Genomic DNA, 20,753 nt, shown 5'->3' with positions numbered 1-20,753 from the left:
CCCCTCAACCCACCACCCCTACCCGGGAGAGGGGGCTTCTCCAATAAGAGCGCTAACTTAACTTACCGGAGCACTAGCACTGATCTGGGATCTGCCGTCAGACAAGATCCATGGTTGTCAAACTGGCACTTAGTTGATTTGGCTGTGGGGGGGTTGTGAGAACCTTTAAGATCGCTTACTCGAACGTTATTATTATTTTTTGCTTTTAGCCTGCAATAAATTAACGTATGTGTGGTTATAAGAGAGGGCGGCACGGTGCCTCACATGGAAAGCGTTGGTCTCACAGTTCTGAGGGCCTGTTTTCAATCCCAGCCCCCCCCCCAGTGTGGAGTTTGCAATTTTATCTCCGTGCCTGCGTGGGTTTTCTCCGGGTGGCCACTCCGGTTTCCTCCCACATCCCAAAAACATGCAACATTAATTGGAAACTATAAATTGCCCCAAGGTGTGATTGCGACTGCGACTGTTTGTCTCGATGTGGGTGCACCCCGCCTGCTGCCCGTTGACAGCTGGGATAGGCTCCAGCATTCCCCGTGACCCTTGTGAGGATAAGTGGCTAAGAAAATGGATGTATGGAATGTTGCCTTATATTAATTGTGATTATTTTTCCATTCGTTCAATTGGGAATCTGATAAAAGCCTTGACAGGTGGTACCAAAGGCAATCCTAAAATGTTTGGAATTTTGCATGACCACCAAAAAACAAACAAACTTGTGACCCTTGTGAGGATAAGCGGCTAAGAAAATGGATGGATAGCTATAAGACAGAATACACAGAACAAATAAAAGCAACAAGTGTCGAGGCAAGATACAGAAATCAGAATCAGATGCAGAATTTTACAAAGGTGTCAACTTAAATGACAGAAAATAAATCGTGTTTTGCTAGAACCGGGTCAGAATGATATAAACAAGAGGAGGAAACGATAACTAAATACTTCGGTAGCGCTGGTGTGAAAAGCAAAGAGAGAATGTCGGATTTTTACTCCGGCGTGTCAATTTTGCAGGAGCTCCTTGTGAAAGAGGCTAAAACCGCTTTTTAAATGCGAGGATTATAATAATGTGGTCCTTGGAATAAAGCCAAGGTGAAGGGGTTCCTGGTCGCCCCCACCTCACAAATTTGAGAACATCCCCTCACTTCCCTCGGAGGCGCAAATGAGGGCTGCAGTAGCCGGCGATGCTTCATAAGGAGACGCAGATGCCTTTCGAGGGAACCAGAGGGTCTGCATTGAATTAGATAAATCCCAACAAAGGCCCCGCGCAATGACTGATCGATTCATTTGGCCTTATTAAGTCATTCCGACGAGCAATTTGTCAATGAGGGTCGCCGCCGTGCGGGCTGTGTCTTTTGCTGCAGCCGCGCTTGCTGCACAAAAATGCGTCACGCAACGATCTCGCTGCTTTCTTTTGTGCGTCTCGCTTTTTGCCCGACATCACCCCTCCATCTTTTTATATTAACGTTCCGTATTTACGGCTGCCGCCATTTTGCACGCCTGCCCCCATCCCTCCGCGACCGCCTCCGCATGGAAATGACAGAACAGAAGAGATGGATCTGTATATTAAAACGGAGGCCGACATCGAAATTTGCATAATATGTCGTGGCCAGAGGGCGCTACCTGCCATCTGCATTTGCCCCGATGCGCGCAAGCGTGCACACACAGACGCAAACATGCGGGAAGAGCATCACGCGGGCGCACATTATCCGGACAAAAGTCTCTCAATTACTTTATCCATAAGAGGTAGGAGGAGAATCCCCCTACCTTTATTCTTCCGACTGCACAAAGCCCGGTCTACTAGGGCACCTTTGGAAGAGTTTGTCTGGAAGAACAAAAAAACAAAAACAAACAAAAAAAAAAACCCAGAGCCAGACTCTTCCAAGTCTTCCCAGAAGAGTGGAATTTTTCTTTAATTTGGGTTGGTTAGTGTACTGATACTTTAATCCGTATTTTCTGGATAGAATTTATATTGAATGTTGGGGATATAAATGAACTCAAAATGTCTGCGGTGTCACACCCCCCCTGCAGATAAAGACGAGCCATCCAGCTACATCTGCACCAGCTGCAAGCAGACCTTCACCAGCGCCTGGTTCCTCCTCCAGCACGCCCAGCATACTCATGGAATCCGTATCTACCTGGACAACCACCTGGCCAACTGCTCGCTCACCCCTCGCATGGCCCTGCCGCCCCCGCCGGGTGCCGACGCCCTCCCCCGCTCGCCGCTGCCCACCTTCTTGGGCGACGCCAACAACCCCTTCCACCTCCTGCGCATGGCCGCGCCCTTGCTCAGGGAACACCCGCCGCCGCCGGGCTTCATGGAGACCCGGCTGCCGGCCACGCCGCCCTTTGTGAGCCCGCCGCCCCCTCCCAGGCCCCCGCTGGAGCGGCTGGGTCCGGAGGAGATGGGGCTGCTCTCCCAGCACCCCAGTGCCTTCGAGAGGGTGATGCGCCTGACCCCCATGGAGCCCCCGTCCATGGACTTTTCCCGGCGTCTGAGGGAGCTGGCAGGTAACACCAACAACAACGGAGGGCCCACGCCACCCTTGTCGCCCAACCGGGTGCCACCCATGCACCGCCTGCTTAGTCCCACGCTCTTCCAGCCGGGCTCCAAGCCACCGGCCTTTCTCACCTATGCCCCGCAGCCGCCCACCCCCCAGGGTGCGCATGGTTCCTCCAGTCCTCCTGACACCCAGGGTCAGAACCAGTCAGCGGGGAAATCCAAATCCTGCGAGTTCTGTGGCAAGATCTTCAAGTTTCAGAGCAACCTGATCGTGCACCGCCGCAGCCACACCGGAGAGAGGCCGTACAAGTGCCACCTGTGCGACCACGCCTGCTCCCAAGCCAGCAAGCTCAAGAGGCACATGAAGACACACATGCACAACAAGTCCGGCTCCATGGGCGGCTCCCCCGAGGCGGAAAACCGAGGAGAGGGCGCAGAAGGTGAAGACAAGCTCAGGGAGGCCGAGGGAAGAGCCATGGGGATGGACAACGAGGAGGAGGAGGAAGAGGAGGAGGAGGAAGAGGAGGAAGAAGAGGAGGAGGAAGAGCTCAGGAACGGAGGTCGGCCAGATTCCAACCTAAGCGAGGACTCCCGAGAGTTCAACCACAACCGGGAGAATGGGCCCAGGCAGAGTCCCAAGGAGAAGCACTTGGGAGGGGAGCGGGTGGGCGAGAGCGGCGGGGTAGGCATCATGCACCCTTACAACCATCTTGACAATCATCTCAGACTGAACCCCAACAAAAGGAGCCTCGAGAGGCAGCCCAACGGGGACGGCACCAACGGGGGGCCCGACCCGGACCGAGAGCGGCAGACCGACAGGGAGCAGGTCATCAGGGAGCCGGACGAGCCCGACCCCAGGCCCGCGATGAACGGCAGGATCGGCGCGTCAGAGGCGGAATCCTTCCCGGGGCTCTTCCAACGCCGGCCCACGCCCATCACCAGCCTGAGCCCGTCCAACAACAACAAGAGGATCAAGATCGAGCGGGAACAGCTGGAACTCCCGCCCACACTCCCGCTGATCTCGCCGGAGAACGTCTACTCGCAGCTCCTCGCCGGGTACGCCGCCTCGCGCCACTTCATCCGGGAACCCTTCCTGGGCTTCACGGACTCGCGTCAGTCGCCCTTCGCCACCTCTTCGGAGCACTCCTCCTCCGAGACGGGCAGCCTGCGCTTCTCCACGCCGCCGGGGGAGCTGATGGAGGGCGGCAGCGCCTCGGGGCGGAGCGGCAGCAGTACGCCGCACCTCATGCGCGGGCCGGGGCCCGGCCGGCCGCCCAGCTCCAAGGACCGCCGCAACGATACGTGCGAGTACTGCGGCAAGGTGTTCAAGAACTGCAGCAACCTGACGGTGCACCGGCGCAGCCACACGGGCGAGAGGCCCTACAAGTGCGACCTGTGTAGCTACGCCTGCGCCCAGAGCTCCAAGCTCACGCGCCACATGAAGACGCACGGCCAGTTCGGCAAGGAGGTGTACCGCTGCGACATCTGCCACATGCCCTTCAGCGTCTACAGCACGCTGGAGAAACACATGAAGAAGTGGCACGGCGAACACTTGATGGCCAGCGAGGTCAAACTGGAGCAAGCCGAGCGAAGCTAAGCATCTCACACACACGCCCACGAACGTACCCGCAACTCATCTTCCCTATTATCTGCAAAAGTTAAATGGAGGAGAATGGACTCTGGTTGCTTGTTTTTAGACACTTCACCTTTAATCCAAAAAAATAAAAAAAAATAAAAAAGTCTTCGATTGCAAATACGAGATCTGGAAGCAGGTCATTGCCCCTCCCACCTCCACCTCCTCCTCCTCCTCCTCTGTTACACAGCAGGTCAAATTGGCCCGCTTTAAATAGTCAGTTGTTGTCATTTTACGGTACAAAATATTTGTTCGGCTGAAAAAGTTGAAGATTACATATTTGCAATGAAATGGCAAGGTAGTCATTTTAGTTTCAGCCACTTTTTGGGAGATTTACACATGTCAAATTGACCCAGCGTGGAGTCCCCACACCTAAAATTTCGGACTCCAGAAGCTTTTTTGGATTCAAAAGGTGAAATGTCTCGATCCAGTCGCCTCGATTCAACTTTTGTGGACCCGGATGACTGAGAATCTACACGGACATCTTTCCTATGACTACTCGGAACAAGGGGCATGGCTGGATAATCTCTCTTTACATAAAAACAAAACAAAACAAAAACAAAAACAAGACTGATTGGTGTGTTTGTTTGTTTGTTTTTTTAAATTTCCCTCGTCGCCTGAGAATATTAAAACTTTAAACCTTGTCTGGAGCCGTTTGAGGATTTTAGGAATTCCATGGAGCCTTTCTACTGTGCAATAATTTCTGTATTTATTGGATTACTTTTGTTCTTTTCTAGGTAATATTTGGCATGTGCAGATACATCTTTGTGGGGTTTTTGTTCAAATGTGCTCAAATTTGATTCTTTTTGATTTAAAAAAAAAAAAAAGAAGAAGAAGAAGAATTGGAAAGAAGTCACCCTTAAAAAATGATGATAATTCAGTTCTCTCCTCCAAGGAAGCTTATTATTATCACGTGAGTGAGTCAATGATGTTTTCTCTTTGCAAAGCGCGGCGGCGGCCTACAATCCAGCCCCCCTTCCTCTCCATTACTGCCCAATGTCTGCCTGACAATAATTGAATTTATTTTTTAAAAATGAATTTTTAGAGGGGAAATCTGCGCTTGAAAATATACAAATACAGTTGCTGTATTGCTGTCGGCCAGGACGTTAAAACAAATGGGGGGAAAAAAAAAAAAAAAGAAAAAAAAAAAAAAGGTTGCACTTAATGCATTTGCCCATGTAGGATTGAACCACCATATTTAATATGTCCAATTGTTAAGTTAAGACTACTTGTAATTCGTGTGAGAAGGGAACACTCCCATTTGTGTAAATATATTACTTTTTTTTTTGGTAGGTTTTTAAAAAAAAAACAACGACAAAAAAAACTATATATATACGCGCCCTGACTGTTTTCTGAAAGAGGCGGCCTAAAAACAATCAAGAAGACCAGCTGCTTGCGTTGTCATCTCATGCGCCTGTGTGTGTGTGTGTGTGTGTATATAAAAATGTTTTATTGCCTCAGGCCCCTCCCACCTACTCCTCATCAACCCTTCTGTTACATTGTAGGGCAAATAAATTGATCCATTTTCAAGAATCGAATGCAGCTCGTTTGGAATGAACCATCTTCTGCTCGGTTGAAAAATTGAATTTCACGTATTTGCAAAGAAATGCGTTGTAAAGGGGCGAAGATTTTTGTTTGTTCTGGACACTATTTGGATAGATCGTATCCCGAGTCTAACTGAACCGTTTTTGGGGCATAAAACATTCTCTGCTTGCTTTGGCAAGTGTCATCAACACACACACAATGATTATATGCAGATTGCAATTACATATATTGTCATGGTTTTGCGAAGAAAATTGCTCAACTCACACATGAAATTCAATTTTTCGTCATGGAGTTGGTCCATTTTTTTTTTTTTTTTTTTTTACTCGTTTTGGATAAATAAACATCTGGTTGGCCTCACAAGTTCTGAGGGCCTGGGTTCAATCCCAGACCCGCCTGTGTGGAGTTTTCTCCAGGTGGGCGCTCCGCTTTCCTCCCACATCCCAAAAACACGCAACATTAATTGGACACTCTAAATTGCCCCGAGGTGCGATTGCGAGTGCGTCCGTTTGGCCCGATGTGCCCTGCGATTGGCCGGCGACCGGTTCAGGGTGTACCCCGCCTCCTGCCCGTTGACAGCTGGGATAGGCTCCAGCACTCCCCGCGGACCCTCCTGAGGATAAGCGGCAAAGAAAATGGATGGATGGTTGGATAAATAAACATGGTCCAGTTCAAAATGACCTACTTTAAATACTTTTCTGGTTTCAAACTTTTTTCTGCTCGACTTAATAAACATACATACCGACAATAATTAGTTTCACGCATTTCTATTTTGTATTTATTTTTGTGCCTCTGACACTTTTGGGGATATTTACACAACAACAACACCAAGTCAAATTGACTCAATTTAAACAGCTCGAAAATTGTTTTCACCCGACAATAATTTGATGACATTTGCACAAGCCCCGGGTCAAACTGAATCAATATTTTTTTTTTCTGTTGCTCACAATCTAATGTAATGGGAGGGTTAAAAAAAAAAAAAAAGAAGCCATTCAGCATAAAAATGAACAGGGAGGCATCAAAATAGCCACAAAATAATAAAAGATCGAATATGAGTTATGATAATGTTGAGCACATCTGGCCGCGTGACCTTGAAGGAGGCAACCCCCGCAACCCCCCCAAACTCCCCGACTTGTCAAAATGAAAGGCGGGCGGATGAAGATGTGTGAGCGCGATTGGCGGCGGGACCTTGACCAGGCACACAAGAGTCATTCAAATCAAATTGGAAGCATATGAAATGTGTTTCTTTTTTTGGGGGGGAGGGGGGGGGGACTGGCAGCATCTTCCTTTTGGGAGGGAGGAAAGACAGGGAAGACCACATGAAAGCAGCAGACGCCATATTTCAAAAAAAAAAAAAATAAATCAAATAAATAAATGTCCTCGTCGTCATGTGCATTCCAACCAGAGGGGGCCGTGGGGGGGGGGGGGGGGGTTATCCCCTGAATTCTGATCAGGTTCTGACATGAATCACACGACATGTTTACAAAAATACGCCATCCGTGAAATGTACTTACAAATAAGTAATATTTCCTCCCTTTTGAACACCATCGGCAGTTTTGCGTTCTGGTGGAGGGATTTTAAAGTTACACAATCATGTCAGAGTGAGGTGGCAACTTGTTTTGTTTTAAGGGAAGAAGAAGAGAAAAAAAAAATAATCTGAAAAAAGACGACTTGCAGGGACACTTTTACACTTGAGACATTTTTGGTTTTTATGTGCGTGTGTGTGTCCTCATGGTTGCTTGAAGGTCTTGTGATGACAAAAAAAAAAAAAAAAAAAAACGAAAAAAAAAACAAAACAAGAGACCCCGATTTCACTTTTCACAACTTTCACTTTGGCTCTTTGTACAAAAATACTTTTTTTCTTGTTGCTTTTTATTTCCGGCGGGAACGAGGGAGAGGGAGGGCGGGGAAGGGAGGGGTTAGCGGGAGTGCATTGTTGTGAAGACAAAAAACAAAAAAAAAAACAAACAAAAAAAAAAAAAGTCATCTCAGAACACCTGCTGTTTTGAGCATATATGTATTTTTGTAATGTGTTGAAAAATCAATACAAGAAAGCCAACACTTCAATAAATGTTGCAATTGCTCTATGATTGAACACGCTCCGCATTGGCTGTCATTTCTTCTTTTTGTTGTTGTTGTTATTATGCCGCCGAGATCGAATCGGTTCCCACGGCAACGCCCGAAGGGGAAGGAGTGGATGCGTTCCGTTACAACGGATCCCACCTTTTTTTTTTTTTTTTTTTGTTTTTTTGAACACCAAAGCCATCAGACACACACAATAATAAACTAATCATTTTCATTTCCTAATGAATTTCAAATTCAGGACTCAATTCTAAAGTCTGTGACACGCGTTGGCTCGTTTATTAATTACTTTTATATATTTTTTCCATTACGTTCAGATTTTCGACAACATTTCAAAAGGAAATTGTGCATTAACGGATTTTTAAAAAGATATTTTCTTTTGGCATCTAAAGTGATAACACCGCATATCGCATTTTTTCAACCTCTATAAAATATATACAGTGTTGCATTTATGAAATCGATAAACTGCGCCAGGGAACACAAAATGTTATTTCTGCATGTAACAATAACATTTTGAACTTTCAAAAAATAATTACTTTCCATTTGAGTCTTCTGTCGACTGTCCATTTGAATTCAAAAGAACTAGTTTCCTTAGTCGCGTCAATATTTTTCCCCCATTCCATTTTCCAAGCCGCTTATTCTCACGAGGGTCGTGGGAGTGTCAGGGCAACACCCCGAACTGGTCGGCCACATATCGACACCATCGCTGATCGGGAATCGAAACCAAGCTGCTCGCACCAAAGGTCGGCGTGTGGACCACTACACCATCATGTAAAATAGATTTTCAAAATAAAAACCAATTGGCAATTTTACTTTGCTGATGTCATTTCTGTTCCTGTACGTCTGCGTACAGCGTCAGTAAACGTAGACGTCGCCTTCGATTTCACACGCGATTGCAAACGGTCATCCGTGAGCGATATTAGTTTTTTAATATCGTTGATGTATCGTGTAACATGAAACGTTGTTTTCTTCGGAAACCTTTCCTTGAATTTAGCCGTGGCTTGCATACGCATATTTTGAAAATGTTTAATATAGGGATTACCCATCAATCCATCCGCTTTCTGAGCCGCTTATCCTCACGAGGGTCGCAGGAGGACTGGAGCCTATCCCAGCTGTCATCGGGGAGGAGGCGGGGTTACACCCTCAACTGGTTGCCAGCCGATCGCTGCGGACATGGAGACAAACAACCATCGCACTCAAAATCACGCCTAAGAACAGTTCAGTCTTTATTAATAATAATAATTAATGTTTGAGGGATGTGGGAGGAAACCAGAGCATCGGGAGAAAACATGCAAAACTCCACACAGGCGGGGACGGGATTTGAACACTGGTCCGCAGAACTGTGAGCCCAACGCTCCCACCAATTACTCCACCGTGCACCATAAAGGTCAAATTTAAAATTCATTTTGAAAAACAAATTGGTAATTCAATACTCGTTCATTTCCAAAGTCACAGAGCGCGACAGCAGCAGAAGGATAAAAGAGCCACATGCAACTCTGGAGCCGCGGGTTGACGAACCCTGATGGGCATGATATCGGGGTGAATGATGTGTGTGTGTGGTTTTTTTTTTTTTTTTCAGTGTTGTAGTTTTTTTGGAAGTTGAAAATTGCAAAAATGATTGCGCAAAAGTAGTGCGTACTTTGGGAAGCAAGAGGTTAAGAGTGCGGGTGGTGGTATGCACGGTGAGCAGCGGGGTCTTCCCAATCACTGTTTTATTGGGAAACAGGCAGACTAGTAAATTTAGCGACATTATAGAATACCTAATAGTAAATTCTGGCGGAGGAGGAGGGGAATGCTAAGCACATTTTTGGGGGTGCTCTCAGATGATATACTTTTTTTTTTTTTTAAAGAAAACAACGCTTTTGACACCTTGGTGGTTATTTTTGCCAAACATTGTCCATTTGGCAAAGACCCAGCTCATCCAAAGTGAGTTGGGGACTCGCGTGTGTGTGCGTGTAACCAACCCTTCCTCCTTTCTGCCTCTGACAGCGGCGCATAAAGAGCATAACTGAGAATATGAATCACAACTTTTTTTTGGCTGGTGGGCCAAGCGCGCTCGATGGCCTCGCGCCTCGCCGCCCGCCGAGGAGCGTGAGTAAGGGAAGCCCGCAGGTATTTCTTGATATCGGGCCAACATCAGTCAAGCCCAAGCTCCGGGCGACAAGAGAGTTTAGAAAGATGAGCAGCCCCCCCCCCCCCCACCCCAGAAAAAAAAAAAATGAAAATTTGTCGAGACACATAGTAGCGTGAAGTGTGGCGGCAGCATACATAATTCAACAAGCTGAAATAATTGCCGGGGTGAGATACGTTCTAAAAATAAGTCCAAATGCAGATACAAATTGCCGGCGCGGAGGATTTTTCGGTTGTTTGGAGGCCGACTTTGAGACGTTCGCGAGTGTGCGCGGAGGGAGGGCTGACATCTGGGTGCCATGTTGAGCCTTTCTGGGTCTTCTGGTCAGCATAGAGGATGTCATGTTCCCACACCAGTCTCATCCTCGCCGTGGCAACACTACTGACACAACAATTGGACTCGCATGACTCGCCGCATGTGTTTGCGGGGGGAGGTCACCATAAAACTCTTAAAAGCTCGCTTTGACAACAAACAATCCCTTCGACGTTCCGGGCACCATCTTGACATGCCCGAGAACAAAGTTGCGTTCGCCCTCCGCGTTTCGAGCGAGCCCCAAATCACGTCGCCGACCTCAAACGTGCAATCACGCAATTTCATTTGGCGGAATTATTCCCGTCCTATTTTTTTAAGCGGCCCCGCCGCTGTATAATCAGAGACCACACAAACGTTCCGGCTGCAACGCGGGGAACCCTTGGAGCGTTTCTGCAACATCCTGTTGAGGTCCATGCACTAGGACCCACTTTCTCCTCGCGAGTAAGAAAATCCAGCGCAGGAGAGGAACGACCAGGGTGCACTAGCGGGACGAGTAAGTTTGTTTTACTTACTAAAGGCGGAACTAGTAGTGGAAAAATGTCTCCGTAGGAACTCATTCCAATGGTACACAGAAAGAATCGTCTCTCGATTGACGATGAAGAGTGTACTAGTGCGAGAACTTCAGCCCGGATGGATACGGAGTAAATGCTATCACGGCTTTTCATCCAGGTCGGACCTCGTCGAAAGTCAGAGACATCGCGGTGTGCCATAAAACCCGGTCCTCGCGGGAACGGGGCTATCAGCGAGGTATCAGCGGGGCCTGCGGTCCGCAGCGAACCGCGCAAACGCCGCACAGATCTGACTTTACTGGCGGATCACGGAAAGCTTGGCGCCGCCGGGCCTCGGGCACGAACCAATCCGACGTCCACGACCGGTTTCTTAGCGCAGTGGCGGTGCCCGCCCAACAGGCATTCTGGAAGAGGAAATCCAGCCCAGATGGCATGCGGGGCGGGGGGGGGGGGGGTCATTTAAGTGGGTGGTGGTCACTTGACAGCTGTGGTTTGGGATGGTTCTGAGGTAGCAGGACCACACCAACAAAGAGCCCAATTCACTTGAGGACAACGCAGGTCACAAGCAAGGCAGTGGTGCCCTTATGTAAGGCACTCAACACAATTTCCATGATCTGAAGCAAAAAGGGCTGTGAATCTTTTTCAAATCGAATATCCTGTTGCTATTCAAGTGAGAACCCAAATCCCCCCCCCCCCCCGCAATTTTTTTTTTTTTTCTAATGACTAACATGCATTGTAGTCTTATTTACTTCAGTCTTTTAACAGCATATGTCGGTACGGTATGTAATGTATCAACTCTGTCCGAAATTTCAGACGACAAAAATCAGCCTTTACTCTAAACTGTCAGCATTTGCGATTACCGTTTTAGGTAGGACACACGCATACACACAGAAAGAAAAAAAAAAACCCAGTAACTGCCACGCAGTTCACTCACACATCATGTTACATTTAGATTGTACATCTAATTGTGTTGTTTTTTTGTTTTTTGTTTTTAAATAAAGACTTACAGATGCTCCTCTGACGTTGTTTACTAGTTCAGCAACGTGTCCGTCTGCAAAAAATGTCCGTGCGGTAATTATGGTGCATAAATGATTCCGGGCGGTGCAAATTCTTTCCGGGGGGCTGCAAATGTGCTTTTATTAATATTTTTTTACAATCTCTGGACAGACATTTTGTATAAACCAATTTCTGTTGTCAACTTAGCTGAATGATCAGATTTTTTTTTTTTTTTTTGATCACAGACCTATTTACAACACAAATGTAAATATTTTTCCATGATATTGCCCCAAAGTCTCTTTATTTCATAGCTTTAGTCTTGGTTACATTCCTTCCGGTACATGTAAACTACATTTTTGTGTTCAGTCAGATTTCAGACTTTACAGTATGTGCAGCCAAGGCTTTCATACTTAGTAATACTTGCCCATGCAGCCTAAAAAACATATTAGCATCGGATCTCAGATTTCAAGTTCCATATTCCTGGGAGCATTTTTTTCCCTTAATGAAGATAACGTTATACAAAAGTACATTTTAGTTATTACTCGCAAAAGTAAAAGAAAAAAAAGCATGCTTTTCTTTAAAAATAATGACATTCCTAAATAACCCCCAAATGGTAATGGACACACAGTTTAATATCCATATAAATATAGTAAAAGTGTTGTGCAGCGAGTCAACGGGAATCATTTCCAGAAATTGCGGCTAAACGGGCCTCTACGGACTGCCGCTCTCTACAGTTCTGGACGACCAGGACAGAATGACACTGACTCTCTTACAGATTAGGCATAAATAATATAAGTACTTAATGCCTTTATTTAATAACGAGCAATTAATTGGTTCGGGTGTTGTAGGGCCGGGGGGACGGGACTGATTGGGTGGGGATTGAGGGTTTAGAGGGTGGAGGGAGCTTGGCGGTGGGGAGTGATTATCTATGAGTCCATAATGATTTCTAATATTATGTCTTTGACTTCGAATTGTCCTTATGTCACTATAAATAGTGAAAAAAATGAGGAAAAAAAACTGCAACAAATATCGTTACAGAGTGGAGCGCAGCCCTATGCCAAGAATAAAAAAAAAAAAAAAAAAAAAAAAAAGGTGGACAGTCCAAAAGACTTAACGTATTCATTTAAAAAAACACTTTGATGCTTAATGTCAGACAAGTGCCATCAGTCATCATGAAAATTTATGCGGACATCTACACTTATTCCCACTTCAACCCTCTGAACATATCTAACCGATTGCTGTAATATTGAACGTTTTGTGGACGTTCAGCGTTTTCCAATGTCCACTTTTGAGAAGAAGCTTAATGTCGCTTAATGTCAGAAAACTGAGATCAAACAGCACGAAAATTCATTTGGACATCTCTACTTCTGCCCCCTTCCTTCCTCCCATCCGTCCAAGATACTTAAACTCCTCACTAAGGTGAGGCAATGGTCGGATTGGCATCCGAAAAAAAATCTACTGGGTTGCACGGTAACGCCTAGTAATGTCCCCATGGAAACCAAAACCAACGCCCTCGCTATTTCCACAACTTCTTAAAGCATTAAAGCCTATTTTCACCAGGACCTCCCACGTGGGCTCGGTCTCAGGTAGACGGTGCCCGAGGGGGGTCAGTATCGCCCCCGACGGCCAGGCGCGGCGTAGCAGAGCCATATTAAAAGTTCCTTCGTTTGATTTTGGCCTCACTGTCATTGCTTCGTAAAAAAAAAAAAAAAAAAAGTGTGTGTGAAGCCGAGTGTGACGCGCTTTCATCCAGACATAATTATAGAGCGCGTCGCGTAGCCATCTTTCGCTGGGCAGCTTTTTCCTCACGCTTTTTTAAAGCCCACTCCTCCCAACACATTCTTTTATTGTGTGTTAATCACAAGGCGACGCCAGGACGTTTGCGGCGGGTTTCCACACCGGTCCGTACACGAACCCTGAGCGCTGGGGCGGACGAATGGAATGTGATGGCGTTTGTTTTTCGACTCACCGGCTCTCCATCCACCCAACAAGAACACGCGCTAAGCCACCAACACGACATTGACCGTTTCCGCTTGCTTAAAAGGGGATTAAAATGAAGACGTTACTGTTCAAATCCAGCGTGTGAAGTCGCGCAGATAAATGAGTTGATTTTGACAGGCGATGACCATCAAAAGGGAAAGCGTCGTCAGAACGATGACGGCCAATCCCTCGTGGGAATTTAATTCTGTGTCATTAACTTAAGAGGCGGACATAAAACAATCCACATCTTTGCCTTTTATGAAGGAAATCATTTTCCTTTTATCGGACTTTTATTATTCTTTTTCTTTGTTCAGTCACACTCTGGGAATATGTGTGTGCGTGTTTGTTTTGTTTCCCGCATGGGCGACTCTCGCCAAATTCCACCTTTCACATCGAGTGACAGCAGATGCCAAGGCGCCAGGCACTTTCTACACATAAGTCAGAGAAGTATCAGTGTAACAGTATGTTATTTATCATGCTGTTGGCGTTACTATTTTCAAGCTAAACTGCCCCACCCTACAAAAAAAATCTCCAACAGAGTATAAAACGAGCTATCCAGCTAATTTACTAATTAGCTAACTAACAACTAGCAAGCAAACAAGTGACTATCGAGCTAACTAGCGAATGAGTTGAGTAAACAAGCTAGCTAACCAAGGAGGTAACTCCTTCAAATAGTTGAGTTAACTAGGTAGGAAAACCGATGTGTTTGTGAAGTAATTACAAAACCAACCAAAAATCTAGCTAACTGCTAGGGTAATTGGTTATTTTGTAACACGCTAGACCAACTAGCTAGCTAACCACTTCTAGCTTGATAACAAAAAGTTCCAATCACATTTGATTTGAACTTATAATGCAAACACACCTGCGATTGGCTGGCAACCACTTCTAGGTGCACGCCGTAGCGATTGCTTGGAGGGTTCGATGATCGTTGGCCAGGCCGGGGTTGGCCTGGAACAGTTCTGGCACGCTGAGCCCATCATCGCGGGAACCGCGGACAGGGTCCTCAAGACACGCAGCGGGACCGGCTACGCTGACCGTAATGGACCTGTGGAAACGCCCAAAGGAAGCGGCTGCCTTCCTGGAACTAGAAGTCGACTGAACAATGCGATTGCCCGGCTACAAACGACAGGTGTACATCAGTCCCCTGCCCGAAGATAGCTGGGATAGGCTCCAGCACTCCTATGACAAAAAAAAATCATGAAACTAAAAAGCCTTTCTGAAAAGAATATCTCCTCACTCTTTATCCAAGGCCATACAACCACAAAGTATATCACTGATAAAGACCTTTGCTTTCTAAAAGCAATAGAAAACATGGCTCAAGGCTCATTGATTCTGCGTTGTAAGCTAGGCTATTATTGGATTTGCCATTGTCTGTATGTGCAATGGAGAGACAGCAAATTCATGGAATACAGTCAGTATAGACATTTTTAATTTGAAAAATAAGACTCATGATGCCACTTTAGCACAAGGGGCGCTTTGATCCTACGTGAAAAGACAAATTCCAACCAACTAGCGAGTAAACATCTGCTACAGCAACTCTAGCTTCCTGGTTTGCATATATCACATATCGCATTAAATATTAGCACAATCAAAATCTTTTTCCACTCAAGGCTTGGTGTTTTAAAGAAGGTCCTAAAGACAGGATTTGGGTTTCACGTTAGCATTTACAGCAGAGGTTATGTTTTCAAGCCAGGGTTAACTTCTGATGGTTAGGGTTTGTCTTTCTTTGCTATCTACCCTCACCATTCATAGGTGAGGATCCACCGAGGAAAAACCAAAGATTTAAAAACAAAACAAAAAAAAAAAACGTTTCAGACTGACAAAGTATTTCATTTGCAGTTTACAATATATAAAAAAACAAGAGAAACATCTAAACACCAGAATGGTCAAGCCATATGAGTTAGTTTGTAGCATAAATTACAAAAAGCAACCGAGAGGTTAGATATTAGCATAGGTCTGAGGGTGATGAAAAACTGCTACTGTAACTAAGACTTTCCTGGAGACGAAATACCCAACCAATTAAAAACTTTACACAACTCACAATGACCTAGGATACAGCAAGGTTTCAGAGTACAACAATGTAGCTTATCACAAGCCCCTTTGTCGTTTCGGAAACTCACACCTCGGTTGTGTGGGAGACAAAGCCACAAAGGGAGGATGCTGATGCTGCTGTTCTGGCACAGGAACAGACTGCGGCAGGAAGCATGACGCCGCCACCGAGGAGTCATAATGCTGATTAACAGCTGCCTCTAATTAAAGATCAATGGCCGGGCTTTCAAAGGTGATTTGTTCCATAAATTAGGATGCCCACTGTCCATTAACGGCATCCGTGTCACAGTAACAGATTGGGCCGCTCGCCGGAACCCCCCCCCCCCCCCCAACCCAATAGATCACCTATAGCCCCCCTGAGAAGCAGTTTACAGACTGGCTTTTATTTTGGTGGCCTGCGAAGATGCCATACAGCTCTCAGTTATCACCAGTGACCAAAATGTGCCACAGTGGTGAGATCAAGGCATCCCAAGAAGTTCTTTCAGCTTTCAAGATTTCTACCACATTAGGAGACCCCAGTTTCTCATTCCAGGAGGTTTAAACCCAAGTAAAAAAAAAAAAAAAAAAAAAAAAAAAGACATTACAGAGCAGCCTAGGTTAGGGTTTTGAGACAGAGTCTGGGGTTCAGTTTTTACAAAAATTGGTTCCAGTCCAGGGTTAAGATGTCAGGACACGTTAGGGGCTACAATTGTGTCTCAAGTACATTCCAAGCAAGGTTTCAGATCTGGCTTAAGCCATACTTTACAGTCTTTGTTAGGGTTGCAAGTCAAAAGATCATCTTTACCCTCAGATTGTGTGCCACACTTCTTAGCAACCAAGACTAACCAGCCATTCTCTAGAGGTATGAGACAAGCATATTGAACACCAAAAGTAGAAAAAGAACCAAGACTTTTTTTTTTAATTTCCCCATTTATTGAAATTCAAAGACCATTTGAAGGCATTTAGTGGTGTCCAACCTGCAACAGAAAGTCAACTTGAGAATAAGAATCAAATTGTTGATGTACTAGTAAGACTTACATGTTTCTGGTAGTGATGAGCAGGGAGTTTTTCTTGACCAGGCTTATGAGGAACGTAGTAGCCATCTTGTTTTGAGGAACCTTCATGACTGTCTTCATCTACAGGGAGTTGCCAATGCCCATCAGAATATTCCCAGGACCAGTCTGGCTCGTAGTCGTCCTCATACTTTTCATAGTGAAAGTCCTGGTTGTAGTTCCTACCACGCTCAAAGCTGCCGCTAATGTGAGTCGCTGTGCCTGGAGGATACTGGCCGGTCAAGAAATAGTAGTCGAAAGGATAAGGCACAAAAGGCCTGCTAATGGGTGGTGGGAAAACAGGTGGCGGCAAAATGCCCGCACTTTCAGGTGTCGAGTCAAAAGGAACCGGACCAGGCCTCGGCCGAGGAGGTTGTGGAAGGCCTTGGGTTTCACGCTCCGATTCATAGTCACCATGCTCAAAGCTTTTCTCAAAGCGAAACAGCTCACCAGGCTGAAACGCCGGCTGAGGGGGTGGGAAATAAGGCCCAAAACTGGATGCACCGGGACCACCTGCTGGAAGGGAACCAGAGACTTCTGGATTATTGGCTGTGCTGCTGTCTGGGACAGGTTCTTCAGAGTCCTCTGGATCAGGAACATTTTCAGCACTACTTGAAACTGCTTGTTGATGACCTGAAAGCAGAAGTGCAACAATGCATTTGGAAATCCACTCAAAAGCTGAATTAAAACTTAGACTTGTCACAAACCATGACCCCATCCATCACCAGTCCAAGATTGACCAACATCCTCTTCTCCAGCAACTGGACGTTGAGGTGCAAATTCCCACTTGTGCGCATGTTCCAGCGGAGCGTGGGGTCTGTGGTGACTGTTAAGGAACGATCTGGGACCAGCATCTGAGCAGAAAAAAAAAAGGTTCTCGTTTAACTTGTCAGCACGTGAACAGACCACTTTTTTTTTTGGGGGGGGGGGGGGGGGGTTCTTTTAAGAAGTCTTGTCCCAGCATGAACACTTACAGCTAGCCAAGATTCTTGATATCCACCTGCTGAGCTACTTCTTACCAAATACACCCATTCTTAAAAAAGAAAAGAGAGCTAAAAATGGTGCAGGAGATGAACTAGAACACCAGTTTCAAGTTCTGAGGTCAGTCATTGGAAAAAACTGACATTACAGGCCTTCTTAAGGGACAGTGATAAGGTGCAGCAAAACCCTGAATCACTTTTTGGAAAATATTGCCCCCCCCCCCAGCTAATCAGTGTCATCAATTTTACTGAAATACAACTAAAGTAAAATGAGACCCATTGACAACAAGCATAACCAACACTTTCAAGACTGCCATTGCAGGAAAATTACAAGTTTTCATACAATTACAGCCGCTACTAGCAAGACGCACGTTTCCGCCCGATTCTGCACCACCGAGATAAACCCAAAGCATGACTGTCGGTTCAGAACAATGGCGTACCTCTCCTAAACGGGTGGCAGAGAGCAGCAGCAGCCATCAGAAGAAGGAGCAAAGCCCTATTTACAAACAAACACAAATAAATGAAACTAAACTAACCAAACCAAACTCGGACATCAACATACATCGAAGCCCAAGCACTCACCCAGAAGGCATCCAGCCAACCATGATGAGACCAAAGGAGCAAGTCGTAACTCTCCGGACCCGCCGGACGTTTCTAAATAGTGCCGGTGACGCCGAGTTCTGACCAATCGGGAGGCGCCGCCTCGATGGGCCACAGCTGCCCAACGTTCAGTCCTGACGAGGTTGCGGCCTCGCGCTCGTCACTCGTCAGCAGGAACGAGAGTGTGGACATTTTTTTTTTTTTTTTTTTGTGCTCATGCAAAACCCAAACATTTTATGTATGTATGTATTTTGGTACCACCTGTCGAGGCTTTTTTCTTTTATTAGTTTCCCAATTGAACAAACGGAAAAATAATCACAATTTACATAAGGCAACCTTCCATCCATCCATCCATCCATCCAGTTTCTGACCGGCTTATCCTCACGAGGGTCGCGGGAGTGCTGGAGCCAATCCCAGCCGTCAACAGGCAGGAGGCGGGGTACACCCTGAACTGGTTGCCAGAGGAAACCGGAGTGCCCGGAGAAAACCCACGCAGGCCCGGGGAGAACATGCAAACTCCACACAGGCGGGGCCGGGGGATCGAACCCGGGCCCTCAGAACTGTGAGGCCGACGCTTTACCAGCTGTCCCACCGTGCCGCCCCTTTCCTGTCATCATCACAAGAAAAATAAAGAAACGTTAGTTTTAAAAGCAAAAAGTTTTATTGCATTTATCAGTCGGTCAGAATATGTCAAATATTTCCATTTCATTTTTAAACGGGAAGTTATAAAGAAGCCCACATACTCCTTTCGCCACCAAATCCAAGTTAAGCAGGAAAAATGAAATTTTCAAGCAAGCACACCGGTGTTTTTTTTTTTTTTTTTTAATTTCTTGTACTGATTTTGCAAAAGTCAGTTCAAAAATGACAATTATGCGACTTCAGGAAATTTGAATCAAACAAGTCCACTCAGTGATCAGCGAGAAAGGACGAGCCTCTCGCGGCGCTCTTTTTATTCCCTTATTTGCCGGAATAATGGCGCGCGTCGGATGTCTTTTAATCGCGCAGGTGTACCTAATGCTGTGGCTGATGAAAAGATGAAAGTTGGAGCTTCCTGTCGAAGTGGGGAGCGGAACGCGAGGACTCGGCGCCGCCGCCGTCGTCGTCTTCTTCTTCTTGTGGCTGAAAGCGAGTGAAGAGCCATAAAAGACATGCAAATGTGCGCGCGGTGTCGGCGGCACATGCCTTCATTAAGATCTCATTGCTCCCCACGCAGCTTGAGACGCTGCCAAATGTGCCACGGCTCGACATTGTAACAATTTCCGGCACTCCACGTGTGTATTTCCTGCCTTTCTAATCAGAATTCTATTTTGCGTCTCAAAAGGGGCTCCATTCAGGCGCCCATTAGCAGCCCTCGTCAGCCCTAATGGGGCTGCTCGGGGCCACGGGCCACCAGCTGCATCCACTCGTCGCTCCGTGACTGACTTCATATCTGTCTGCGGTCCTCCATGAAAGACTATCAATACGCGCTTTGCTTTTTATGTACAGTATGTTGACGTTACGGATGCGCGTGCGACACGTCCGACAGTGCGATCGCGGCCACGTCGTATGCGTGAAGATGCCATCCATCCATCCATCCATCCATCCATTTTCTGAGCCGCTTATCCTCACGAGGGTCGCAGGAGTGCTGGAGCCAATCATCAGGCAGGAGGCCGGGTACACGCTGAACTGGTTGCTAGCCAGTCGCAGGGCGCATCGAGACGAGCAACAGTCGCGCTCACAATCAATTGGCCAACTGAGCGCCAATGAGACAGAGACCATCTATCCATTTTCTGAGCCGCTTATCCTCATGAGGGTCGCGGGAGTGCTGGAGCCAATCCCAGATGTCAACGGGCAGGGGGCGGGGTCCACCCTGAGCTGGTTGCCGGCCAAGCGGAGGGGACATAGAGACGAACAAAGTCGCGCTCACAATCAATTGGCCAACTGAGCACCAATAATAGCTGAGGCAGAGACTATCCATCCATCCATTTTCTGAGCCGCTTATCCTCACGAGGGTCGCAGGAGTGCCGGAGCCAATCATCAGGCAGGAGCCGATACGACATACACCCCAACGATCAGATAGCATTCTCTCCGATTTACGTACGATTCCTCCGATTTTGGTGGAACCTCCAACTACGATCCAACTCCATTTGGCTCTACGATCCGATTTTTTTCACGATCGTGTACTTTATGTATCGAACACATCTCCAAGATACACGGGGGAAGGCCGCACGAGATTTCGGTCCGCTTAAGTTTTTTGTCGTCGTACCGTTTGAGTGGGGGGGGGGGGGGGTCGCAAACTGGAGCGGATCTCGATCCAAATCCACCGGATCACCCCCCCCCTCGAAGCAGCCGCCGCATTCTCCAAACAAATCAAACGCGGGGAGAACTCAATTATGACGGATCAATAATTCAGCATTCCCAATTATTCTTTAATTGTAAGA

General features: G+C 46.7%; 2 protein-coding genes and 1 long non-coding RNA gene across 6 annotated transcripts in view; 1 reads left to right on the top strand and 2 right to left on the bottom strand.

Moving 5' to 3' along the window:
• bcl11bb (BCL11 transcription factor B b) overlaps positions 1-7,844 on the top strand; it is a 50,492-nt gene extending 42,648 nt beyond the window's left edge. For all 3 annotated transcript variants that reach the window (XM_061812209.1, XM_061812208.1, XM_061812210.1), the window contains one exon: positions 2,017-7,844. In XM_061812209.1, coding sequence (XP_061668193.1) covers positions 2,017-4,085 — 2,069 coding nt within the window. In that variant the 3' untranslated portion in view covers positions 4,086-7,844. The remainder of the gene's footprint in view (positions 1-2,016) is intronic.
• Positions 1-11,759, bottom strand: part of LOC133496523 (uncharacterized) — a 34,269-nt gene extending 22,510 nt beyond the window's left edge. Inside the window, exons 1-2 of the long non-coding RNA XR_009793807.1 lie at positions 11,705-11,759; positions 8,788-8,910 (exon numbers count right to left, since the gene is read on the bottom strand). This is a non-coding gene — a long non-coding RNA (uncharacterized LOC133496523). The remainder of the gene's footprint in view (positions 1-8,787; positions 8,911-11,704) is intronic.
• A 4,852-nt stretch (positions 11,760-16,611) lies between these two features.
• LOC133496783 (uncharacterized) lies at positions 16,612-18,457 on the bottom strand. Of its 2 annotated transcripts, none has more exons than XM_061812777.1 (5): positions 18,316-18,457; positions 18,174-18,229; positions 17,479-17,607; positions 16,740-17,386; positions 16,612-16,678 (listed from the first exon to the last, which is right to left on the bottom strand). In XM_061812777.1, exons 1-5 carry the CDS (start codon positions 18,336-18,338, stop codon positions 16,664-16,666), a joined length of 870 nt encoding a protein of 289 aa, XP_061668761.1. In that variant the 5' UTR covers positions 18,339-18,457; the 3' UTR covers positions 16,612-16,663. The 2 variants fall into 2 exon arrangements, with proteins under 2 accessions (XP_061668761.1, XP_061668760.1); XM_061812776.1 differs by having other exon boundaries at positions 17,461-17,607; positions 18,316-18,453.
• Between the last annotated feature and the right edge of the window lie 2,296 nt (positions 18,458-20,753).

Source organism: Syngnathoides biaculeatus, chromosome 23 (assembly GCF_019802595.1).
Source record: "Syngnathoides biaculeatus isolate LvHL_M chromosome 23, ASM1980259v1, whole genome shotgun sequence".
Lineage (NCBI taxonomy): Eukaryota > Metazoa > Chordata > Actinopteri > Syngnathiformes > Syngnathidae > Syngnathoides > Syngnathoides biaculeatus.
The sequence above is the reverse complement of the archived record's forward strand: the minus strand, read 5'-3'. Positions and strand labels throughout refer to the sequence as shown.

Excerpts from the sequence above, each read along its gene's own strand:
- LOC133496783 (XM_061812776.1), bottom strand. The coding sequence starts at position 18,338 with ATGGTTGGCTGGATGCCTTCTGG. Across the intron at positions 18,230-18,315 it reads GTTGGCTGGATGCCTTCTGG|GGCTTTGCTCCTTCTTCTGA; the intron begins GTGAGTGCTTGG and ends GTTTGTAAATAG. Across the intron at positions 17,608-18,173 it reads CTGCCACCCGTTTAGGAGAG|ATGCTGGTCCCAGATCGTTC; the intron begins GTACGCCATTGT and ends TTTTCTGCTCAG.